At 39.8% G+C, this 27430-nt stretch overlaps 1 protein-coding gene and 1 long non-coding RNA gene across 2 annotated transcripts in view; one reads left to right on the top strand and one right to left on the bottom strand.

Annotated features, from left to right (window-relative positions):
- The window catches only part of rbfox3a (RNA binding fox-1 homolog 3a), a 598584-nt gene extending 593510 nt beyond the window's left edge, over positions 1–5074 (top strand). The window contains exon 15 of the mRNA XM_080305712.1: positions 330–5074. Within this exon, the coding sequence (XP_080161838.1) occupies positions 330–332 (3 nt within the window). The 3' untranslated portion in view covers positions 333–5074. The remainder of the gene's footprint in view (positions 1–329) is intronic.
- Positions 5075–10964: 5890 nt separating this feature from the next.
- Positions 10965–11356, bottom strand: LOC113027897 (uncharacterized). The gene is made up of 2 exons (XR_003273163.2): positions 11215–11356; positions 10965–11130 (listed from the first exon to the last, which is right to left on the bottom strand). It is a non-coding gene; the product is annotated as an uncharacterized LOC113027897 (long non-coding RNA).
- Positions 11357–27430: the final 16074 nt, after the last annotated feature.

Raw genomic sequence — 27430 nt, 5'->3', positions numbered from 1 at the left:
TTACAGTAAAGCAGCTTCAGGTGACAGTTATAAATCACAGAGAATAATTTAATTCTCAACAAAAAGCACAAAATAAAAAACATGAGCCGTACAAAAGCTGTTAGTGACTGTTGAAAGTTCAAATATTAGGTTGAACTGCTGCTGCTGTTGTAACTGTGCTTTTATAAGCTTGCAGGAAAGAAATCCTCCAGCATATTTTCTTCTCAGTGGCTGGATACTACAGTAGATTATGCTCATGATGCGTACAGTAGAGTGTAAAAGCCAGTGAAGATGTGCAGCTTATTTACACTGACTTGCTTATTTTCTGTGCTCTTGCCCTCTTCTTTTAGTAAATAAACGAAACAGTGAGTACAGATGGACACCTGCTAAAAAAAAAAGAGAGAAGATCACCGTGGACACAGAAGGACACTAACAGAGATCAACTAAAAGAAAAAAATGGCCTTCTGTCAAGAATTAAGGGGATGGACAAAGGGCCTGCTTTGTAAGGCCGGACCTGGACCGCTGAGTCTGTAGCCTGGGAGCAGAGAGGAGCCGACCAGCTCCAACTCCTGAAAAACAAGCCTTGCTGAGTGTTAGAGACCAAATAGGAAGGTCACGATAAAACATTTTTATTTTTGTAAACTTTTTTAAGTTTATGGTTTCAGAAAAGATCAAACATCACTCTGTGTATATACATATTATATACCATATGTGTGTATTATATAAGTATGTTTAAAAAAAGAAACTGTGTGCAGTTCAAAGAGGAGATGAGGAGACGCCAGCTCCCTGTGACTTTTGAAGGTCAGCCACCATGCCCCACATGCCTTCTGCTGGGTGTGTGTGTGTGTTAAGGTGTGTGGGGCAACTGGTCCAGCAGGCCTGTCACTACATAATGAGATTACAGCTTTTTGAGCCTGTCTTCCACTAATAACGTCTGTATCGGTCAGAAAATCTGCCTTTTAAATCCAAAAATACACACAGATAAGAAAAAGGGTTAGGGTTTCCTCTACAAGCTCGACTCAAGTTCCAGCGAGGTGGGACATTAATGACAGGCTGCCTGATGTCACCACAGTCTGGTGGTTTTACTGTGCCGTGGAGTAAAAACTGCTCTTGTGCATTGTGTTGGCACAGGCAGGGTAGGGCTGAGAACAGAGAGTGGGTAAAAAATGAAAAGTGGAAATGATGATGTGCTTCAACACAGCCTTCAGCTTCCACCACTCAAAAGGACTAAGAGAGGGGTTAAAGTGAAAAGTCACACAGTGACAGCAAGTCTGTGTAAACTCTTCTGTTTCTATGGATTCCTGCTGACATCCTTCTGTATTTACGCATTGTACTAAAAACACAGCCATGGTGCAGAGTCAGCTGTTGTCATCTACTATTGTTGTAGTCATTGTACTGGCAGTAAGAAGACAGTATTTATATATAAATATAGTCATTTGTGATCTCCACCTCCTGGACATACGTTTGATTTTTCAGCTTTGACGCAGGACGTGGTGTAAGTGTGATGATGTGTCGTTCTTTCATGTTTCTCTTTTGTTCAGCTACTGAATGTAACTTAAACTTTTTAGGCAGATGGTGTTTTTTATGTGCTTCAAAAGAACAAACAGTATTCTGTATATTTATTACACGTGTAAATGATATAGTAACATGTTTCTGATAATATGCTGGACCTCCTCCTCACGATCACGTCATGTCCCAAAGGTGAACAGACATGTCCTGCTGAAGCGTGAAGTACTACAGAGAGTTTTAGTTGTTTGGTTTGTCTTTGTGTAGCTGAGTCGTAGTGTCATCGTGGTGCTGAGGGTAATGCTGTGGTGAGGAACAGGACAACAAAGAAACACGAGACCAGTCTGAGGTGGGGAAACTTTTAGCAGTGCGTCCTGTTGGAAATGGAGACGCTCTGCTGCAGGACGCTCACATGCACTTGTTTGATTTGTGGGTCGTAGCATGTTTTACCACATTTATGGATATGACGACACTGAAACCTTTACATCTTTATTTTAATTCAGAGGAGGATTTGAGTCTCACTGCACTCTTACTTTAATGCATAGCACTTGGTAATGTAGGTAACATGGTCTATAAGACTAAGTGATCCCATGGACAGTACTCATTTACATCAGTTAATAAAGTGATGGAGGTGGAAACAACTGAAAGGCCACAGTAATCTAACTCGGTGTGACAGAACGAAGGCAACCCAAGCTCATGCTGAGTGTGAACGATTGGCTCTTTGTCTTTTGTCCTTTTTGGACCAATTCTGTCTTTTTAAGCTGATCACTCGCTGGCCTTGGAGTGCCTTTAGTGCTGTGACTCCGTTCTTATGACCGTGGTGATATCATGTCTCCATCATGTTGATGACTGTCCCGGAGACCCAGATTTTACTTCCTCTCCTGTTTTTCTGGTGTTTCAGTGAGGCAGATGTTTGTGTGACAGGATGCACTGTTACACTGTTAGTGCTGCATTTCTTTCTCCTTCACGCAGTGAAAGACTGGTTGTCCGTACTGTTCTCTACATGAATGTCTAAAAACTCTTTCAAAGACTAAATGAGCATCTGTGAATGTGTCTACAGACAGATTTTTTAACGATGCCTCTACCACACCCTCAGCGTGCCACTGCTGAGTTGTTCATCTGGGAAAAAGCTTCTGCAGTGGGATCAGGCAGCTGGACATGAACTGGGACTTAACAAAAAATATTCTAACGATGTCAATCTTAGCAGAGATCAGGTTTCCTCCGATCGCTGCTGTGTTATTCTAATTGTCATTTATTTTTGTTCTTTTTTTCCTTGTTGTTCTTTCTCTTGGCTTGTTTACATGTACTGTATATGATGTTCATCTGTTGCTGGTTGGAGAGATTATCTAAAGGTCTGAAGTAGCTTTTAACTCTAGCTGTGGTATTCCCCTGTGGCATGGCCTTTTACCCTGGTCCTTCCCTTCCCCAATCAGAAAATGTGATGTTTGCATTAAGTACACGTACTCAGCAACGAGATATAAAAATCCTCGGGCTTCCTACCAAAACTACTCCCATTTGTTTCTATTGTGTATACCTCAGATACGAGCCCTAAAGCAGCTATTACTCTTAAAGCTCCTGGCAACCAGACCTCATTTACCTCCTCTCCCCCTCTTCCACACTTGAGCCCAACATCCACCCATAAGCCAAAACCACACCTACCTCCCCCGTTAACCCACTGACCTCCACCCTAAAGTCACAGAATACTTGCTGCAAAGACACGTTCTGACAGGTTTAAACTGAAGGACACTACATAAGTCCCGATCCTGCATACAGTTGGTCTGTGGGTGTTTCACCAGTACTGGGATTTGACAACATTTTATTTAAATATCTCATTTTTATCTCCCTACAAGGAGCTATCAAATCTTATAGACAGATAGAACTTTATCAATCCCCCGGGTAGGTTCCTCCGGGAAATTCAGTCATCATCATTATTATTATTATGAATATTATTATTGAGAGTTGTCTTTTAAATACCTCAGTGAGGTTAAGTTATATTGTGATTCATCTCTGTCCTTAATTACTTTAACGCCCACATTATCCAAATAATAATAAAAGATGTCTCTTATTTGTTTCACACAACATCAGGCTCAGTGAGCACAAATCCAAGAACTATGCACAAAACAAAAGCTGGAAGATATTTTAGAGTACGTACATGTATATAACTTAACCCATGCAAGTGAAAACGTGAAGTCCTTACTGGAGTCCTTTGAGCAGCCCACTAACTTAGCCTGGAGTGTTGTTGTAAATGTATAGAAATTATACTGTGATCTGCAATATTTACTCTTTACATAACCTTTACAGTATTTCCAACAAGTGTTCTTTCTTGAGTAGGCTACCAAACTGTTTCCAATTCAGAAAACACATGAACAACAATTTAAAGTTGTCATTAGCAGCAGAACCAACTGTTAATTGGAATAACAATGTTATTGCTATAGAAGATCGATATTATTGGCATTTAGATTTGTTACCCATATGCCTCACTTTAACTATGCACTTCTTTCTAAATCTGTTTATGAAATAATTTGGGACAATGGAAGCCAGATCTAGGGCACCTGCTAAAATGGCACAGGAGATAACGGTAGATTCTCAGCCTCGAGTCTCTGCTGTCACTGTCTTCTCTACACCATTTCTTCCATTTTATAAAAAAAACAACATCAAATAAAACATAATAAAGAATTTCTAACTGCTCTCGAGTGGATAAGCTCGTGATTTTTCCCCAGTGTTCTCCTCTGCTCCGCCAAACACACAAACCCCTCATAATTGTTACATGTGTGCATGAAACAATACTCAAACTAATCATTTCAAAAATGTTGCTGATTTCACCTGTCAGTAAAAAAAGGGGTGTTTTACAGTACGGCAGAAAACTGAAAACGATTTGGCCTTGACGGTTGGTTTTCAGTCAGGATAAATGCAGACGCTAGTTCATTTCTAGTATGTCTGAAGTTTTATTCAAAATAATATAAATTTCAAACGTATGCACACACGTCAGAAATGCAAACAAAAGACTGTCCTGAATGAATTTGTATCCGGTGATATGATCTGTTTCTCTTCAGCAGTTTTGACTTAAATGATCTGGTTGCCTTTGAACGTTTTTCACTCCTGAATGCCAACAGCCTCCCGGTCCTATGCAGATCCCAAAGCACAAAGGTTTGACTGGTGACTATGGAGTAAAATTTGAAGAAAAAAAGACCTAACTTACATGTTTGCATTTTTTTAGTCTGCTTTTATTTATGTGTTTGAGGCTCCAGTGTTTTCTTCTACTCTTTATGTATCAGTTATTCTTTATGTCAAGAGCAAAAACCTGTATTAATGTGTACAAAGAGACATCTAATGTGAGACTGAACCTGTGCAAGTGACACTGTAGAAGTACACGTGTGTCTGTGTACTTCTACAGTGTGTGTGTGCGTGTGTGTGTGTGTGTGTGTGTGTGTGTGTTGGATGGTATTTCTTTAACTGGTTGATTTATGTGTGCTTTTAATGTGCTTCAAAGAAACAATACTATTTATTACAATATTCGTACATTATTATCACAGTTATTATTACAGTTATTACTAACATGATTATTAATAAACATTTCTTTCCCCTGAAACTCTTCCATTGATTGACTTGGTTTGGGTCAGCAGCATTAGTTGTGTTACAGCAAGCCTGCAGTTGGTGACTGAATATTATGAGTTCAGTTCAGTTCAGCTACCTAACATACATAGGTCAAATTAAATGGTAAAATAAATATGAATATGTACTCACAAGCCACTTAGACATACCTGTTCAACTGATCATTAACAAAATATCTAATCAGCCGATCACATGGAAGCAACTCAGTGCATTTAGGCATGCTGACACGGTTGTAAGAACCTGCCTACCTCGTAATTAAACTTAAGAATATGGAGGAAATGGGATTTAAGTAGTGCAACAGTTTCTAGAGGTCAGAGGAGAATGGTGAGATGGCTTCGAGCTGCTAGGAAAGCAACAGTAACTCAAATAACACTCATTACAACCAAAGTATGCAGAAGAGCATCTCCACAGGCACAACATGTCACACCATGAAGCAGATGGGATACAGCAGCAGAAGAGCACGTCAGGTGCCAATCAGAAGAATGGGAAACTGAAGCAACAGTTTCTCTTTGGGTGCCCAAAACTGTACAATAGAAGAAACAGGTTACAAATTTGGCACAAAGAACACAAAAGCACAAAGTGAGCATTGTTTGACCGCCACAGTCTGCTTGACCCTGTCCATCCTTTTCACTTCACTTTGATTTCCCTGTCAGGACTCTTGCTGCAGCATTTTGGATCAGCTGAAGGCTTTTCCGGGAGTTTTTAGGACTTCCTGATAATAATGAATTACAGTAGTCCAGCCTGGAAGTAATAAATGCATGAACTAGTTTTTCAGCGTCACTCTGAGACAGAATATTTCTAACTTTAGAGATGTTGCACAAATGGAAGAAAGCAGTCTTACATATTTGTTTAATATGTGCGTTGAAGGACATGTCCTGGTCAAAAATGACTCCAAGGTTCCTCACAGCGTTACTGGAGGCCAAGGTAATGCCATCCAGAGTAAGAATCTGGTTAGATACCATATTTCTAAGATTTTCAGGGCCGAGTACAATAACCTCAGTTTGATCTGAATTAAGAAGCAGAAAGTTAGCGGGCATCCAGGTCTTTATGTCTTTAAGACATTCCTGCCGTTTTCTATACTGCAGTGCAGTAGTATAGGAAAGACCAAGAAGCTGAGAATACCAGTGTGCTGTGTGAGAAACATGCAACCTGAGACAATAAGGAGACAGTAATTTAAATTTATATAGTTATACTCGTACTATGTTAGTGTATTATGATTGAGAAACATGGAGTTCTGAAAGGAAAAGTATTCCTTTGTAACTGAGTTTAAAAGAGATGCTGTTGAAAGCGTCATGATGTCCATGTGAGGTTGAGCTGATGAAACATTCTGTTAATGTACAATAGCAAACAAACTGAATAAGAGATGAGGGAAAGTATATATTTATATAAGACTGAATACTCATATGTGATTAATGTAAGAAATCATATTAACATACAACACAGGAAAGAAGAAAATGTAATGATATTATTCTTTTTATTAATATTATCATACGTTTTAAATTTGTTTTAAATCATGTTGACGTCACAGAGAGAGCAAGGATGTGAACATTGGCTGATTGGATGTCAGCAATGATGATGATTGGATATCCCAATGAATGACCGCAGTCCAGAAAGAGACGGGAGTGAAAGAACGACAAGGTAAAAAGTTTTGTGCAAAAGAGATAAGTTGATCTTCAGAAGATTGGATCTAAGAAGTTAACGTTCAAAATATTTCAGCAGACGCCAGAGGCAGGGCTCTAGACTCACCTTTTGCCACAGTTGCACTGGTGCACCAGCACCAGTTAGGCACACACAATTTTTTCAACCTCAGTGAGTTTTGGTTGGAGAGAGATGAAACCTGCAGCATCAGAATCGAGCGCAAAAAAGACATAAACACAAAGCGCGGACCCGACGCATCAGAGTCAGCGAGCTGTCAGTGAGCTGTCAGCTTTCAGCCCCGACGGCGTGTCCGTGTACACTGTAAAATCTAATTAGTTAGTTCATAGAACTCAAAAAAATTAAGTAAAGCTTACTTAAGATGACTGTTAGGACAACTTACAGTATTCATTGCAAGTCTGCAGTATTAAGAATAACTGGATATTTCTGACTGTACAATACTAATTGTTTACCTACTGACAAACATTTCAAGTTCAACTAAATGAAAAAACAATGTGTGGTAACCTGAATATGATTAAAAATAATTAACAACACTTTTTGTAATGATGTTAAAATGAGCCCAACTTTTATTTTCAAACACAACAAAGTATAACAGCCAACATACTGGACACTGTTCTGCTGAACAACAAACAATTATATTTCCATCACTGTTATAATCTCACAATGAAACAAAGTCTCAGATGTAATTATTTGTTTAATTATTATTATTTAATTATTAATTTTTACCTGTTTTTTACACTACATCAATTCGGTTTCAGTGGAAACTTTATAAACAGAATTAAGTTACCTTATAACAATCCCTGCCCTGCAGTTCTCACAAACGGGGTGCGGTCCTCCAACGTCCGGATACTGAAGGGAACCAGACAAGGCTGCCTCCTCTCCCCTTTGCTCTTTGCCCTAGCCATAGAACCATTGGCAGAGGCAGTACGAGTTCAGGCGGACATACATGGTCTATCTGTAGGACAAAGACAGCATAAGATTATTCTGTATGCTGATGATGTACTTGTTGTGTTGACTCAGCCGGAGACATCAATCCCCTCTCTGGTTGAAACTATTAATAAGTTTAGTGAAATCTCAGGCTATAAAATTAATTTCAATAACTCAGAAGCAATGCTATTGAGCAGTCTGAAACAAAAACCACGGGCCCCTTCTCCATTTCCCTTCACTTGGTCCCCACAGGGCTTTACGTATCTGGGGATTAGGGTCACTCCAGCCTTTGAACAGATGTATAAAAGTAACTTTACCCCCCTATTTGAGCAGGTCAAATTAGATCTAGAGAGATGGAAGTCCTTACCGTTATCCTGGCTCGGTCGTATCGCTCTTCTGAAAATGAACATTCTACCCAGGCTACTTTACCCAATACAGATGGTTCCGACCCTTTTTCCACATAAAGCTATCCAAACTCTAAATGGCTGGTTCAGCTCCTTTGTTTGGGCAGGGAGGAAACCTCGTCTTAAAATATCCACGTTATGTCTTCCATCCTCAAAAGGGGGCCTTGATTTCCCAGATATAAGGAAGTATCAGCTAAGCCCCCATATGCGTATAGCTGCCGATTGGGTACAACAGCCTTCTCCTGTCTGGTTGGATATTGAGAGCTCTGTCTAACTTCCCTTTGAAAAGTTTGCTTTTTTTTTTTTTTTTTTTTTGAAAAAAAGGGGAAAAATATGGTTTGTTTTTTTCCCCTTTTTTTCCCTTTTCCCCCCTTCCCTTCCCCTCCCCTCTTTTTCCCCTTCCCTTCCTTCCTCTCCCCATCCTTTTTACATAAAATATAATTATCATTATATAAACAATCATATCTATGTCTATACATACACATTTATTATCCTAAATAAGTATATTCAAAGGAGGGAGAGAGGGAAAAAAAAAAAAGTAAAGAAAAGTTTGCTTTTTGTGGGGAAACTTAAGACCTTAACGATGCTCTGTAGCAACCCACTCACATTATCTACTGTTAAAGCTTGGCGAATGGTTCAAAAACTAGAAGGAAGGTCTCACTTAACATCTCTTTTCACTCCCTTCTCTGATTATCCTCTTTTTCTGCCCGGGACCACTGACCCCAGCTTTCGGAACTGGGCTGTGAATGGTATTTCTACCTTTTCTGACTTAATGGACGGGTCTAACCTCATGTCCTTTGACCAGCTAATCTATAAATACAACATTCATAGGCATTACTTCTTTAGATATTTACAAGTGAGGGACCATATACAGAGGGCTACAGCAATACTCACCAATCAAACTGTCTCTAAATGTGAAAAGCAGATATTTCAGCCAAACCTTAGAACTTCTATAAAAATTTGTTATGGCCTGTGTTAAGAGATATATTCTAAAACACTTCTTCAGTAGAGACTCAGAGAAGAGAAACACACAGAATTTCTTGCTAGCAAGGGCAGCCTCCAGAACTGACACTCCAAGAGTGAGGCTCAGAGACTCGCACTGAGGACTGCCCTGGTCTTTATTTATATGCTTCAGTGAGTGTTTGTTCCTTACATTGGAATGTGGAGGTGTACGTGTGTGTGTGTGTGTGTGTGTGTGTGTGTGTGTGTGTGTGTGTGTGTGTGTGTGTGTGTGTGTGTGTGTGTGTGTGTGTCCATAAACGACTTCCCTTAACTTGCTGGTCTGGAAAATCCAACAGTTCATCTATATGTAAAAAAGCACTTAAACTAAAACTGACATAGCTACGTTAATCCTACCGTAAAACGATAAGACAAGGTACAACCTCTCCCATGCTCCTAGGATGTGGGGGTGAACGCCAGAACACCCTGGAATGTTACAGACCTCCTAGGATGAGACATTCTTTCAATATGCCACCAACTATATACTTCTAAACACAAATGATTACATGCAGTATTCTACCATATGCAAACTTATATCATTAAAAGATTATACTGACTACTAAGTACAATTTTCCATTGACATTCCCTCCTGTTGTCAGTATAACTTTAAGTGAGATATCAGTATGTAACATCTTGTTGTACATTTTCTGTCACACCGTCATTAATCACACAAAGTCTTCATGTTTCAACAGGTCGGGGTCATTATCATCATCACTTGTCATGGCTATGTATGCAGCAACAGTGGAAAATTATATGCGGTTTATCATGAGTTTTAGACATGGCAGTATACATGTTACAAAGACACAACTCCGATGAGTAGTCTTTTTAGCACCTGTAACCAGGAGCCAGTGTAAAGCCAAGAAAACCAGTCACTTGTATCACTTACATAGTCCTGATTTTGGGCCTGCTGGATCTGTCTCAAAGCATTCAGGGCATCAGTCATGTTTAATGAGTGTACATCGTCCGGTATGTAAGTGTAGCAGGTGTTGTTGAAGAGGACGCAAAGTCCCCCTCTCTCTGCTAATATCATGGAGTAGTTCTTTCCTGGGAGTTGGTCCAGGAACACATATAGTGTGGGGTGTGTTGACGTGCTGGGCATATGGGAACAGACATAATAGTCTGTATTTGCCGATTCTGCCTTTGTCCTGTCGTGGATATACTTATGGCTCTTCTACTGTCCATCCTCTGCAGAAAAACCCCTCTGTGGAAAGGGTGCTGGGTCCAGTTATCTTACTGCTGTTGTGATCCAGCAGTCTTCAGTGTGCCATCGTATGCACAGTATAGTGACACAGCATTAGGTGATGTTCATAGGAAACTGCTGTCATCACCACCATAGCTTCCGGTTCCTGTGCTTTTCACAGAATCATGATGTCATCCTTAGACTCCCTCTGCGTTGTCGATGGAGCTTGGCACGCTCCCCTCATCCTTCAGGTGCCCATCTGTTGTCCACAATCTCCTCTGTTGGCCTCTGGAAAGCCCCCCTTGGCACAGCTCTCATTCCAACGCAGCTTCAGTTCCTTGCTGTGGCTCCGGAATCTGATCTCATGATGGGCCCCAACCAGCTCGACCTTTGACCTCAACCATTGCCTGGACTGTCAGCAATGCCTGGAATGGTTCTTGCTTCTCACTGGGCCTCTGGAGATTTCTCAGGAGATCCCTTTCAGCAGACTGCTGCACCTGTATTTCCTTGCTAGGAGGAAAAACTTCTATTTGGAGAGCATGTCAACAATCATCAAACCACATTCTTTAGTTCAGTGAACTTCACTTATAGGCCATCAAAGCCTCATCTGAACTTGGATGCACCACTTGCATAGGTTTAATACCTGTAAATGAACTGTTAATTGTCACGAGCTGAAAGCAGGGACTCAAGCGCAGAGCAGGTTGATGTCTCAGAACACGATTTATTTACACACCCGTGCAATAATATATACAGTGACGGGAAATTCAGGGTTCCAGGGGATTAGGGGAAGGCACTCTCTCTCTCACGCTCGCTCACGTCCTCACACACGTTCGTACCGCGGGGAGGTCACAGGTCCGGGAAGATAAGCTGGAACAGGGAAAGGGAGAAATCACTCACAAATCACGAAGGCATAAAGGTGTAAGACCACGGGAGCTGGAAAGGTAGACTAACGTCAGTAGCGCAATCATCCCGCGATGAGAGGATCTGTGACCCAGCCTCAAATAGAAGACGGATAATCAGCTGATCGCCAACAGCTGTGAGAGCCAAGGGCGGGAGCCAGCTGTGAGCTCCGCCCAGGCAGAGAGATAGGGGGAGAAAGAGAAAAAAAACACAAGTGTAGCCTTGTGAGGCCGGCTGGGCAGGCACGGGGACCATGACATTAATCACACAAATCACTGTAAAAATCATAAAAAAACATAGAAAACATTGTGTTTCATGTTAATCCTGGACCCCTCCTCTTGACGCATGGACACTCCCATGAGTCAACTCATCAAACCTAGATTCCTGTCTTAAAGAAAAAGGTTAGCTAGATCACGTCCCAGGCAACATCAGGGTGTCTCCTCCGGAGTAGCTCCGTAATCCTGCAATAAAAGATGTTAGTGTGTTTTGCATATTAAGTTTGCTTAACAGGAGCTCCGCCAGGAGCCTGCATACACACCATCATGGCCTGGAAAACAAGATCTGGGGCCTGTTCTTCGTACCTCGCTAAGTAGGTTAGCCGGATTAGATTGTTGACGATTTCGCGTGATCCTGGATCAGTCGGTTCCCCGAAGCTCATCCGGGACTTGCTGTCATAGCAACAGAGCCGTAAGCGTAAACCTGCTCGGGAGCAGGTTTACTTTATGTAAACAGGATTAGATCGCGGCCACGCAGGTATGTCCGCTTCATTTATACGAAAGCAACAGCGATATTTTTCCACTGTTTCACCATAAATAAATATTATCAATGTAACTAAAGATAATGCAGCACTTGATCCTTTTATTGATTTCACACAGATACATACAGGTCATTTCCTAAAAAAGGGAAATGTACTATTAACATTCTATTACATGTATGTGATTATTACAGATGTAATTCATATTTCAGAGTAGTAATTGTAAATTACTTCGTGTAATCAAGATGGGAGACCACGGCTATAAAAGCGAAGGTGGATTTGGGAAGTCTGTCGCAGCCATGTCCTGTCCGTATACGCGACCAACCCATTGCGGAAGGTGCAAGATTGATAAGGAGAGTCCTCAGAATTCAGCGTATATTGCGGGACAGACAGGATCCTTTAGCTCAGCGCGACAGTGTGCTCATAGAGAGATATCGATATTCCCGTGAGGGTATTATTTACTTATTAACCAACTTGTTGACGAGGGGGTGCAGGACCACCACCTGTCTTTTTTTCCTCTGCCCTTTTCTTGGTTGCTGTTATGAACAAACTAACAGAGTATTACAGGCCAGTATTACCTTGCCAAGAGACGCAAAGCAATCTAAGAGATAAATATTACCATTCTGTAGAATACTCCTGTATTCCACTTTTACTTGTTCCCATGTTCTTGTGGGTCCTGTTGTGGCTCTAATGTGAAAGGGGATATAATATAACATATTATAATATAATATAATATAATGCCATATGATATTGGACAATATAGTGTCATATGATAGATCTACCCTACCGCCTACTGGTGTTGGCCAGAGGGGCCGATGGCGCGATATGGCAGCCTGGCTACAACCGTAGCTGCCTCCACCAGTGTGTGAATGTGGGAGTGAATGAATAGTGGTATCGTAAAGCGCTTTGGGTGCCTTGGAAAGCGCTATATAAATCCAATCCATTATTATTATTATTATTATTATTATTAAATTACCTACGAGTTTGATTTGTCAGCAACTTTCTGCCAGCCCTCTCTCCTTGCTTTTGCAGCCTTTGCAGTGTTCCCTTGCGTTTTAATTAAACTCTGAAACTCCTGAAATCCCTCACTCAAGAGTTCTTGCTCTGCTGCCGGAAAATACCGAGCACGCCCCTTCGACATTTTCGCCGACCAATCAGCGGGTTGCCGATCAATGTTTCTACTATCGATGCGTAGCCCCTTTTACGACACCCAGTGATGTCACATTCCTGCGTCCAGCTGTAGTAATCGTCAACAGCAGGTGTGTTCGGGGAACCGGATTAGCGAGCTCACGGTTAGCGCGATGATTTGATCTTGGATGTGTCATTTGATCTTGGATGTAGTAAGCGACGTACGAAGAACGGGCCCCAGGAAGTGAAATCAAACTTCACACTTGTAAACAATTGTATCATAAGAGTAATAAAGCATTCAACATCAGCAAGACAAGTATCATGTGCAGGTTTTCTCAAATCAGTAATCAGAATCAGAATCAGAATCAGAATACTTTATTGATCCCTGGGGGAAATTATTTTTTGTTACAGTGCTCCATTTTAAACCAACATTAAGACAAGACAGACAATACGCTAACTAAGAATAGTACAATATATACATATATATACATACATACATACATAAGTCACTTATAAATAAATAGTTGGAAAAGAAACATGTGTAGCTGTAGCTGTCATGGTCCTGGGTCTTTTGACCCAGCGTTTTAAGTTTGAGTTTATTTTGTTCATTAGGTTATCTAAGTTCATTTGGTTATTAGACTCCTTGTGTTTTCTTCCCCTGTATTTAAGCTTCCCCTCACCCTTCGTGTTTCATGCTGCGTGTCTTATGTTATCAAGTTTGTATTATCATGCCTAAGTGTTTCTAGTTCTTATTATTTCTCCCTCGTGTTTCCAACCATGTTAAATCTCCCCTGCTCTTCATGCGTTTCATGTCTGTGTCTTACATTGTCAAATTCTGGTTGTCGTGTCTAAATCTGCATGTTTCCTGTTTTATTTTGAAAAGGGGTCTTGTGTTCTGTGCTCATGCGGTTAGTTTTACTCTTGCCTGTGCATCATTATGTTTATCCTAGTCAGCTGTTTCCTCATGTGTCTCCACTTCCCCTAATCACCTCCTGTGTATTTAAGTCCTCTGTTTTCAGTGTGTGATTGTCAGGTTGTCCATGCCATGCTTCCAAGTTTCTTGTCTAGGTTTTTCTTATTGTTTGTTTAGATTCCCCAGTTTAGGTTTGTGTTAATTTTGCTTCAGTTTGCCTTGCCCTTTGTTTGTACCTTTTTTTCCAGCCATATTAAACGGCTCGCTTTTTGTTAACATTCAAGTTTTGTTCCCTGTTCCTTGGAGTCTGCATTTTGGGTCCTTTTTCAATTCATACAGTCTGCCCTCGCCAGACTGTGACAGTAGCTGTAAACTACAACTATTACCATAATTTGCCTCAGACATGGGTCATCCCATGTACTCAGTCAACATTAATGTAATCGGTGACTTCCCTTAAGCAAAGTCACTCCACTCATCAATCACTATGAGCTCAAAAGTGGCCAGCTAATGAGCCCCATATTAAACTATTCCATAAACACTGCATCTCTTACTTGTTTTTCTCATGTCACTTGTCCGCTTCTGCTGAATCCTCTACATGTACTCTTAGAAAAACAAACATTAGCAATACACATTGACCATTGGTGGTCAGGCGCAGGTCGACAGGTTCCAGAGGTGCCATAAAAAGACCATAAAGCCATCCATAGCTGTGGAAAGAATGTTATTCACATCATCAAAGTAACCTTCACATTTTCCCAACAAGACAGTGTAAAAGCATCACCAACTCATAACCTGTAAACACAGTTTCTACCCAGAAATCCTGTAGTAGAAAAACATTAACCAATTGTCCTGTTATAAATCACATGATCAAACACATGAAGAACTGTAATGCTGTGGAAAAGAAAATGCAAATGTTAGCGCTGCGCAGGCGTATGCATACTTTGTCACAGTTATCTCTGTGCGCAGCACAAGATAGTGAATAACACCCCTAGTAGATGCACAGACACAGAAAGTGGCATTTAAAAGGTTAAATCGTCACGCAACCTCGAATGTTGCTGTCATCTTTCTGCTCCTGTAAAAAGAAACACATAAACTCATCCACCCTTTTGTCCTGTCTAGGTGGATGTTAACCTTGAGTCGTGGTCAAGTCTTGTCAGCTTTTACCAGTCAGTCAGTTTGTTTTTATTTCCTTCCTTCCTTCCTTCCTTCCTTCCTTTGCTAATAGTGGAAACCATCGTCGCATTTAGTTTCCACCCTCAGCAAAATGACGTCATTTCAAAAAGAAGAACTTTAGATCGGATTAACTGATGTGCTATGAATCCACTGATCTTTGCATCACTTCTCATCACACTAAGTGACTTGGACAAGATGATAAACAGACTCACATGCTTAAGATGTTGTCTAATCTTCATAAGCTCTCTTGTGTTTGGAAGTGTTAGTAGGGTTAATGCATGTTCTGCTTGTGTGTGTGATTTTGTATGCTTCTTTTCGCAGTGTTTCAGACTCCTTCACAGTTTTCCCACTTAAACAGTCAGTTTTGTTTTTCCCAGGTTTGCTAACCCAAATTTTGATTTCCCAGATTAAATAACAGCACTCCTCTGTGTTCTCACTTACTCTCACTGTTGTCCTCTCCCACTTCAACAGTCCAACAGCCGGCAGTTCTCCTTCAGCTTTGTCCTGTGTTCCACTGTCTCTTCTTGCCATTTTCTCCAAAGGTGGCAAATTTCAAACTCCAACAGTCCCCTCAGTTCTCCTCAAACATTCTTTTCACATGCACAGTGAAGTTGCAGCTTGTTGGAAACACAGTGCCATTCATCCAATCAGGCAGGATGATGGGTTTCCTCTTCTTCTCTGATGCTGTTTGTCCACACTGCTGCTGCTTGCTGGGTCTCTTTGCTCAGGACTTTGCTGCTGTCTCTTTATCTGCCATGTTATTGCTCTTTGGTGCTGCATTCCTTGTCTTCAGGGAGGAGTGAGAGCTCGCTTGTGAGTTTGAGAGACACATGGTGCTGTAAATAAGTCAGCCAGAAACTTGGCCTGACTGTTTCCAATGATGTTAAACTATAACTTTCTTCCGACCGCTGCATGTGGAAAATTGATTCAGGTCTGCTTTTCACTTGAAAGTGACAAACTAAGACATGTTCATTATTATCATCACTGCTTAATCAACACACACATCTCTCTCTGTGTTTTTGTGAACAGCCCTTTCATAAAAGCAGAAAATGAGATTGTAGTTGTTCTTGGCTGATCAACACAAAACCTTTTTCCTCAACGCCTGGGGACGCCGTTTGCTGTCCGCCAATTTGGCATTTGGCGTACAGCACTCCCGCACATCGCCCTGTCACTACCCCAAACTGACATTACCTGCTGATCCGTCTGCCACTGACTGATGTTCCCTTGGTCCCAGCTCCTATATTTGTTCCACTTTTAACAGTAATACACGAAACTCTGGACTCGGACCTCTCTCTCCCACAGTCAACACAATACCTGTCATAATCACAAACAGAGAGCAACAGAATTATCACAAATCCAGTAACTCCAAAAACATTAATAACCTCCGGCCTCTTCAAAAATATCAACATCCATCCAACTCTATTGTCAAAAATCCACCAGTCTCAATCAGTATGGCACTTTTAAATGTACGCTCTCTGTGGAACAAGTCTTTTATTATTAATGATTTAATTTTAGATAATAAACTTGACTGTTTATTTTTAACTGAAACATGGCTGGGTTCGGATGCACCAGTTGTTCTCACTGAGGCCTCCCCACCAAATTTTAGTTTCTCTTTTTCTATTAGAAGTGGTGAGAGAGGTGGTGGGACTGCATCTCTGGCCAACAATACACTCACCACCAAACACATTTTATTTGACTATTTTACCACTTTTGAATTTCATGCTATTGTTTTTAGCAGCCCTCCAGTTTTATCTGTCACAGTTTATAGACCACCCAAAGACAGCGCTGCTTTTATCAAGGTATTCTCAGAATTTTTAACAAACATACATTCAAACTATAATATGATAATTTTAACCGGTGATTTTAACCTGCACATAGATAATCCTTCTGACTCTGCATCAAAAGAATTCTTAAACATTCTTCACTGTTTGGATTTTACCTAGCACGTCACGCAGCCGACTCACAACAGAGGACACACTCTGGACCTGGTCATCACCCATGAGCTGTCCACCAGTGTGTCCTCTGTTGTTGACTTGGCTGTCTCTGACCACTACTGTGTGTTTTTTAACATCACCGGTTTTATTCAGCAGTGCGAACTGTGAGGAGGCGCTATCTAACCTCTGAAGTGGCTGCAAATTTTACCAGGGTTTTAGACGAATGCCCCCCTGTGATTCTACCTGCACCCTGCGATTTGATTTTTAATCATTTTATCAGCAAACTGAAGAAAAGCCTTGACTCCGTTGCTCCACTCACCACCAAAAAGATTAACGTAAAACATGCATCACCCTGGAGAAACGAAGAAGTCAAAAAACTCAAAAGAAATTGCAGGGCAGCAGAAAGGAGATGGAGGAAAAATAAAAATAATATCAACCATCAAATATTTTGCGAGCAACTTAAAATGTACAATAATACATTAAGGAACTCAAGAAATTCATACTTCGCCAAAATAATCAGTATTAACAAAAATAATCCCAAGGTCCTCTTTTCCACCATAGATCATTTATTTAACCCTGATTTTAAAAGCTCCAAAAGAACCCCCACAGACTCGCTCTGTGAGCAGTTTGCAGACCACTTCAGGGGAAAGATCAGCGCCATCAGATCTGATATTTTATCTAATCGCGATATGATTGTAAACACATCTGAGGGCTCGATTGTACCTGAGGAGACACTGGACGGCTTTGTCCTGGTTAATGCTGAGAACCTTCAGAAAGTTTTCTCCACAGTGAGACCCACCACATGTCCTTTAGATCCAATCCCTTCTTCACTCTTTAAAACACTTTATGGATTTTTTGAGGCTGAGCTTTTATACGTGATGAATTGCTCTCTTCAGTTGGGTGTCTTCCCTGCTGCCTTTAAAACGGCGGTGGTGAGGCCCCTTCTGAAGAAGAGCAATTTGGATTGTAATGATTTTAATAACTACAGACCTGTATCCAACTCACCATTTTTAAGTAAAATCTTAGAAAAACTTGTTTTTACTCAGATTACTGATTTTCTCAATGATAGACAGATCCTGGAGATATTCCAGTCTGGATTTAGGGTGAACCACAGCACAGAGACGGCTCTCCTAAAGGTTTTAAATGATCTTAGATGTAACTGGGACGCCCAAAAGCTCTCAGTGCTGGTGCTGCTGGATCTAAGCGCAGCCTTTGATACAGTAGACCACGCTATTCTTTTAAACAGACTGAAACACATGGTGGGCCTCTCTGGTGCTGTACACAACTGGTTCACTTCCTGTCTCTCAGACAGAACTTTTATGGTGAGCATGGATACATGCTCCTCTAAGATCCATAAAATGACATGTGGTGTGCCTCAAGGGTCGGTTCTAGGCCCTGTACTTTTTAATTTGTATATGCTCCCTCTCGGCAGTGTCATCAGGAGGCATGGAGTGAACTTCCACAGTTACGCTGATGACACGCAGCTGTACATCTCCGTGTCTCCTGATGACACCAGACCAATGGATGCCCTTTTTAACTGTATCTTAGATATACGATCTTGGATGGCAGAAAACTTTTTACAGCTTAACCAGGACAAAACTGAAGTTTTAATCGTCGGTCCTGAGGCTCAGAGAGAGAAACTCTTGTCTAAATTACAGGCATTTTCACTATGTCCTTCGCTACAAGTGAAAAACCTGGGTGTTATTTTTGACTCTGAGCTTGGTTTTATCCCACATGTTAAACATGTAACCAAAATTGGATTTTATCATCTAAAAAATATAGCCAGAGTCCGCCCTATTCTCTCTCGGGCCAACACAGAGATGCTGATGCATGCTTTTATTACCAGTCGCATTGATTACTGTAATGCCCTGCTCTCTGGTCTTCCTAAGAAGAATATTTCACCTTTACAACTTTTACAAAACTCTGCAGCTCGTGTGCTGACGAAGACCAGAGGGCGGGCCCACAGTACACCGGTTTTAGAATCGCTGCATTGGCTCCCCGTGTGTTTCAGGATCGATTTTAAAGTTCTTTTATTGGTTTTTAAATGTCTTAATGGTCTTGGGCCTTCTTATCTCTCAGATCTGCTTTTACCATACGAACCCTCGCGGACCCTGAGGTCCTCTGGTGCTGGCCTTTTGATTGTCCCTAAAGTCAGGACACATACTCACGGAGAGGCAGCGTTTCAGTGGTATGGTCCTCGTCTGTGGAACAGCCTGCCGGAGGAGCTCAGGGCCGCAGAGAACGTACATGTTTTTAAGAACAGGCTCAAGACCCACCTTTTTAATTTAGCTTTTACTTAGCGTTTATTTATTTTTTATGCTTATTTATTCTATCCTGTTATTCTATTATTAATTTAGGATTTACCTAATATTTATTGATTTTATTCTTATTCATTTTTTAACCTTCTTACTCTATTTATATTTATATTTATATTTATATTGTATCCTGTTCTTATTTATTTTATCATTTTACCCTGTATATATCCTATTGTGTCATATCTCCAGTGTTTCCTCAGAGGGCGCTCTCTGCACCGGGGCTGTGATCGACTGTGGCTGCTGGGTCTCTGGGGGTCCTCTCAGCCTGGCTGGGGGGCTTCTTTGCCTCCCTCCTGCTGTGTGCCCAGCCTGGAGGCTGCGGTCTGTGACCGGCTCCCGGTGCAGACGGCTCCCTGTTATAGTGTTTCCTCACTTGGCTCATGCGAGCCCAGCCCAATTTTTACTCTTTAAGTGTGTGTATGTGTGGGTGCGTGTGTGTAAGTAAAACTTTATTTATATAGCACCTTTCAAGATAAAAATCACAAAGTGCTTCACAGAAGCTAAAACCTAAAAATAAAAATCAACTAAAAGCAAGTTTAAAAAGATGGGTTTTTAGCTGTTTTTTAAAAGTGACCACTGAGTCCACAGATCTCAGGCTCAAAGGGAGAGAGTTCCACAGTCTGGGGGCCACAGTTCCAAAAGCTTTGTCGCCTTTTGTTTTCAGCCTCGTGTGCTGGACAGCAAGCAAGCCCTGATCACATGACCTCAGGTACCTGCTGGGAATGTATGGATGCAAAAGTTCACTTATATATGTTGGTGCTTGTCCATGCAGGGCCCTGAAAGTCAAGGTCAAAACCTTAAACTGGATCCTGAATTTAACGGGGAGCCAGTGCAGCTGAATCAGCAGGGGTGTGACATGGGAAAACTTGGAGGACTTGGTCAGAAGCTTTGCAGCAGCATTCTGAACAACTTGCAGACGATCCAAAGAGGCTTTACATAAACAAGTAAACAAAGAATTACAGTAGTCCAGACGAGATGAAACAAATGCATGAATGACAATTTCTAATTCGGAGCGCGATACAATGGGACTCAGCTTAGCAATGTTTCTCAAATGATAAAAACAGGAGCGAACCAAAGATTTTACATGGGCATCCAATGTCAGAGCTGAGTCAATACTAAGTGTGTGTGTGTGGGGGGGGGGGGATATGTGTGTATTCACATCATTTATGTTAATGAGAGTGCGGGGAGTGAGTTGGAGGGTGGGGTGGGCTGCTTTTAACTATGTAAAGCACTTTGTGCTACATTTTTTTTTTGTATGAAAAGTGCTTTATAAATAAAGATTGATTGATTGATTGATTGATTATTTTTCATCCACAATGTAAATTTTGTCTCTTTTTCACTCTTTTTTTCCCCTTTACAATAGCTGGTGACCTGCAGAATCACTGCTCTCACAATCAGAGGCAATTACTTTTACACAGTGCACAAAAGCACTGTGACGTCAGACACATTCACACTCACTTTGTCATCTGCGTAAATAAATTACATGGCTGATGATATGTGCCATGGTGATCCAAGTTTATTTAATTATTTTTCAACCCACCAAAACAAATAAACAGAAACAGAAATGCTGATGTTATGAACACTCTACACACATGAGTCAAGATACAGAAAAACTGCTGCGCATCTGAAAGAAGAAGCTGAACTCACGGAAACTCTGCACACTCCAGTTATCACAGTTATCATAGTTCCGTTTCCCTCTCTTTGAGGAGTTCTCAGCCAGCTCTCGATCTGATAATGTGTAGCTTGCTCATCAGCTCAGAAGAGACCGCAACGCAACCTCACACAGTGGTTGCGTGCTTTGCCCCACACAGTTTCAAAGTCTTGCACTTTCATATTCAATTCAGCTTCTCCATCATGTAATTTTCAGCTGTTTCATACAGGGTTCAGCATATTAGTCGTTTTCATAGGTGTGCTCTATATCTGAACCAAGACAACAGTCTTTCAAACAGGTCAAGTGCCTCTATGCACGTCATTAGTTTAAATATTTGCCTATATCTTTACAAAGTTTTGCTTCATTTTGTGTGAGTATTTCCACAAACTTTGAAGTTTAGGGTCCCTTTTTTTCATCACATGTGCTCTACAAGTAACACCTGGCTTATTGGATTACCTGGAGCCTGGAATTAATTTAGTCTTCTAAGAATTTAAATTGGTGATCAAGAAACATGACAACTAAGAGGCTAACAGAAGATATTGAAGAAGTTAAGAAGTCTCTTAACTTCATGTCAGAGGAATTGAGTAAGGTGGTGAAACAGCAAGCAGGACTACTGGACTTAATTGAAGAAGTAAGACAACTGAAGATTGTGATTAAGGAAAAAGACAAGAAGATTGAAGAGCTGGAAAAAAGAGTTGAAGATTTGGAGCAGTATACAAGAATGGAAGATGTGATGACTTCTGGACTGAAGACAAATCACTACACCTATGCACGGAGTACAGCAGGTGACAAGGATGGGGAAGATGCACCAAGAGCTGAAAAGGATTTGCTTGAGCAGCAAGTTATTCAGTTTTTCAAAGACAAAGACATTCTTTTGGATAGCAAAAACATAGCTGCATGTCATACTATTCCACAAAAACATACCAAGATGCCAACTATCATACTACGATTTGTGAACAGGAAATATAAAGTTGAACTGTTAAAGATGGGAAAGAAGTTAAAGGGAACCGGCGTATATGTGAATGAGCATCTCACCAAGAGAAATGCTGAAATTGCACGACAGGCAAGACTATTGAAGAAGGAAAGGCACATCCAAGATACCTGGACCAGGAACTGTAAGGTATTCATAAGACTTAATGGGACACCAGAACAACCTAAAGTAATTGTTGTCAGAGACATTGCAGATCTTGAGACATTTAAACAAAAGAAATAGAGTTCAATGTAGAAAAGAATTGTGTTGCTGACTGTAATATGAACAATATCTGATAAGTGTGAGAAAAATAACTGCATGTGAATGTGTGAACAAAAAAAGGCAAAAAAACTGGAATATTTTGGATCTCATGATTATAAATATTATGAGTTGGACAATAGTATTGATCCAGATATCCACCTCTATCAGAATGTTGATATGACATGTGAATATTATAATGGGGAAGAGTTGGATCCCAAGATAAAAGGTTTTTCATTAATCCACTTTAACAGTTGGAGTCTTTACAGTAATTTTTCTAAAATCAAAGCGTATCTTGATCAATTCCAAAATAAGTTTGCAGTGGTAGCAATTTCAGAAACATGGTTGAATGACGACAAAGAATTGCAAGATGGACTAGAGGACTATGAAATGTTTTGGCAAAATAGGAAGAATAGAAGAGGAGGAGGTGTTGCTATGTTTGTTTTTTCACATCTTAAATGTAAAGTTGTTAACAATATGACTGCTGTGATTGATAACTTGATGGAATGTTTAACCACTGAAATTCAGGTTGAAAGCTCGAAAAACATATTAGTTAGCTCCATTTATCGTACACCTGCATCCTGTATAGACCAGTTTACTAAAGAAATTTCTGTAATATTGGAAAAACACAAGGTCAAGGTCAAGGGTCAAGGTCAAATTTATTTATATAGCACATTTCCAACAGCCGATGCTGCACAAAGTGCTTAACAATAACAATAAAATTAAAAACTACAGTGTAATACAATAATAACAATAGAAACAATAAAATAGAACACAAGGAGAAGGTGACCTTTTTTTGTGGTGATTTTAACATCGATCTATTGAAGGCAAACAACCATAATAAGATTTCAGAATTTATTGATACAATGTTTAGTTTTGGATTCCATCCGTTGATTCTAAAGCCGAGCAGAATAACGATGGATAGTGCCACTTTGATCGACAATATTTTTGTCAATAAGATAAACGGCAAGATACATAGTGGACTGTTAGTCACAGATGTAAGTGATCACTTGCCTGTCTTTTCAGTGTTTGAAATGAACAATCAACTTCATTTTCAAGAGGAAAAGCAAATGGATTACAGTGGTAGAATAAAAACACCAGAACAAATTGCGGCTTTTAAAACAGACTTAGAAAATTATGACTGGCAAAAGGTTTATGTGGAAGACACTAATGATGCATACAATGCGTTTTTGGATATATTTTTGTCAATCTATGACAGCCATTGTCCAATTAAAAAGTTTTCTAAAAATTATAAAAAGAAAAAACCATGGTTTACACAAGGTCTGGAAAGAGCCTGTAAAAAGAAAAATAGGTTATACAGGATTTTTTTGACACATAGAACAAAGGAAAATGAAGACAAATATAAGAAATATCGAAATAAATTAACATCTATTATGCGATACGAAAAGAAAAGATATTATGAACAGCTGCTTCAAAAACATAAAAGTAATATTAAGGCTACCTGGAGTGTATTAAATAGGATAATAAAAAATCAACATAATACATGTTCTCCAACACGTATTGTAACAAGAGGTAATGTAGTGATTGAGAATACTGAGAGCATACTTAATGAATTTAATGATTACTTTGTTAATGTAGGTCCCAACTTGGCAAAAGAGATTTCTGTACCAGGAGGAAATGATGAAGTAGATTCTACTTCTTCTAAATGTAACTCAATGTTTCTTGGTGGAGTCTGTGAGAGTGACATTGTAGAAGTGGTGAGTAAATTCAAGAGTAAAAAATCCACGGATTGTGATGACCTTGACATGTCACTAATTAAAGAAGTTCTTCATAGTGTCCTTCAGCCGTTAACATATATTTGTAACAAATCATTTCAAACTGGAATTTTTCCAGATAAAATGAAAATTGCCAAAGTGATCCCACTATATAAAACTGGTGATAAACAGATTGTGTCAAACTATAGACCGGTATCTTTACTGCCTCAGTTTTCAAAGATTCTTGAAAAACTATTTGCAAACAAACTAGATTCTTTTATTGATAAATATGATTTATTGAATGATCATCAGTATGGGTTCAGAAGAAATCGCTCAACATCTCTAGCTGTGATGGAATTTATTGAAAATATTGCAACGGCTGTGGATGAAAAACAGTTTGGAATAGGTGTGTTCATTGATTTACGTAAAGCCTTTGATACGATAGATCATTCTTTACTTTTACAGAAGTGTGAAAGGTATGGTTTAAGAGGTGTTGTACAATTTTGGTTAAATAGTTACTTGAATAATAGGTTCCAATATGTGAGTATTAATAACATGAAATCTAAACTTAGAAAAGTAACTTGTGGAGTTCCGCAAGGATCTGTTTTGGGACCGAAGTTATTTTTACTTTATATAAATGATATTTGTACAGCCAGTGATACTTTAAAATATGTGATGTTTGCTGATGATACAAACTTATTTTGCTCAGGAAAAGACATAAAGAAATTACTGAAAACAGTAGAAACAGAACTCATGAGGTTAAATAGATGGTTTGTATTTAATAAACTATCATTGAATGAAAGTAAAACAAAATTTATGTTATTTGGAGGTAGTAAAAGTAATATTAAAGTAAAATTGAATTTAAATAATGTTGAAATTGAAAGAGTATATGAGACAAAATTTTTAGGAGTAATTATTGATGATAAACTTTGTTGGAAGCCCCACATAGAACATATGAAACGAAAATTATCCAAGTCGATTTCTATTCTTTATAAAACAAGAGATTCTTTGAATAAGAACTGCCTTTATTTATTGTATACTTCCCTTTGTTTGCCTTATATGACCTACTGTGCAGAAATTTGGGGGAACACATACAAAACATATTTGGATTCAGTATTTAAATTGCAAAAAAGAGCTATTAGAATAATAAATAAAGTTGGATATAGGGAGTCCACCAACCAGTTTTTTGTAGGATCATCTATGTTAAAATTCATGGACATTATATATTCTAAAACTTTAGAAATGATATATCGTGTGATGAAAAAGAATGTTCCAATGTGTATTTTAAGGATGTTTCAACTAAGAGATGGAAAATATGATTTAAGGGGGTCTTATAAGTTTGAAATGCCTAAAGTGAGAACCAATGTTAAGTATAGATGTGTGTCAGTTTTGGGAGTGAAATTATGGAACGGACTTAATGATGAACTGAAGATGTGTTTTTCTTTGTCATTCTTCAGGAAGCTTTTAAAAATTAGTATTATACAAGGTTATAGAAATTTGGTTTGTTTTTTTGTGTTGATTTAATTTCTTGATTTATCATTGATTTCTTTTCAAACTGTTATACAACTTATTTATCAATGCTATTTATTTTCTTGGTTAAGGATTTGATTATTTCTATAGGGGTAAGGGATCGGATAAGTATAAGCCATAAGGCTTCAGCCTATTCCTTTTTCGGTTTCTGTTTGAGTACTTTTATGTAAAATTATAATCTGTTGTTGTTGTTGACTGAAATAAATTTCAATTCATTCATTCATTCATTCATTCATTCATTCATTCATTCATTCATCACTTCATCTGTCATTGTACTGAATTTGAGCAACCCTGAACTTAATGCAGATTAATATTAACAACTGGTTAAATTAATGGTCTGGAGCACCGGCTGTTGTTGATCAGGGCAATCTAAAGAATCTGCGGGGGGGGTTGGGTTTTTTTTTGTTTTTTGTTTTTTTGTTGGGTTTTTTTTTTTGCTTTTTGTGGATTTCTCCACCTATTTGCACTGATTTTACCTGCTCCGGCTTGTTGTTTTTCTAACCATTTCTCATCAGGTGTTAATTTTACTTGTTTATTCTCCATTTTCAAAGATTTTGCTGGGCCGTCGCTGGCACGCTTGACTTCAGAGTGGTTTACTGATACGGCCTTCAACTTCACCCTAACGGTGAAGCGGTATCAGTTTTATGAGATGAAACTCAACCGTTCTCCTTTGTCACCAGTACCTGAGCCTCAGCAAAGAAAACAAAAATAGAAGTAGTTCAGCAGCGTATTGTGCTGTAAAATCAACTTACTTCCAGACACATACACACACATAGACATAGAAATCAAAATGTAAAGCAAATCATCCCTGTGTGCGAGGCGTGTTTCGGTGAATTGGAACTGGAGTGTGTGCTGAACACTTGTTAACTACGTGGAATTTGTCACGAAGTAATTTCGGCTACCTCTAAAACCTAAGTCTAATTCAGTTCCTTTTGGTGAACCCAACCTATTTTAATTTCTCTGTCTCAACGTGTTTTCATTTGCCTAAACGTATTTTGGGGTGGCTGTAGCTCAGGTGGCAGAGCAGGTCAGCCACTAATCAGAAGGTCGGTGGTTCGATCCCAGGCTGCATCCTGGCTGCATGCCAAATATCCTTGGGCAAGATACTAACCCCGTGTTTGCCTACTGGTGGTGGTCAGAGGGCCCGGTGGCGCCAGTGTCCGGCAGCCTCGCCTCTGTCAGTGCGCCCCAGGGCAGCTGTGGCTACAATGTAGCTTGCTATCGCCAGTGTGTGAATGTGTGTGTGAATGGGTGAATGACTGAATGTAGTGTAAAGCGCTTTGGGGTAGAAAAGCGCTATACAAATGCTATACAAATACACAGCGCTCACATATCACTTTCTCAATGCCATAAATACAATTCAGACCTTTCTCCGCTGTGCCCTAAATGTAAAATAGAGGTGGGCAACCTCACGCACTGTCTATGGTCCTGCCGGAAAACACAACAATTCTGGTTCCTCATAAAGTGTGAACTGGATAAGATCTTCACCACTGACACTGAATGCAATTCACTGTGTATGCTACTTGGAGTGGCAAACGACAAAATTAGGGGGAAGTTTGGAAAGCAGCACTATGCACTGTTAACATTCTGTGCAAGGAAATGTGTCCTCTTGAACTGGATCACGGACACGGCCCCATCTAAGACTCAATGGCACCGGACAGTATTGGAATATGTGTCACTAGATTTCCTAACATGCAAGCTACATAGTCAGGACAAAAAGTTTCATAAAATATGGGACCCAATTATGACGTATGTCGGTTTGGATATTTCTGCTATTTTCTCACGGGCCCTGGTATAATGCAAGAAGATCAATGCTATTCTACATATATGTATTGTTAATCGTATCATAATCAAAATGTCTGGATTTTCCACTTATTTCTTTGTATTCATGAGCCGGGTTGTCTGTTTGTTTGTTTTGTTTTGTCTGTT

Source organism: Astatotilapia calliptera, chromosome 8 (assembly GCF_964374335.1).
Source record: "Astatotilapia calliptera chromosome 8, fAstCal68.1, whole genome shotgun sequence".
NCBI classification, from domain to species: Eukaryota; Metazoa; Chordata; class Actinopteri; order Cichliformes; family Cichlidae; genus Astatotilapia; species Astatotilapia calliptera.
This window is presented reverse-complemented; position numbering and strand designations above follow the sequence as displayed.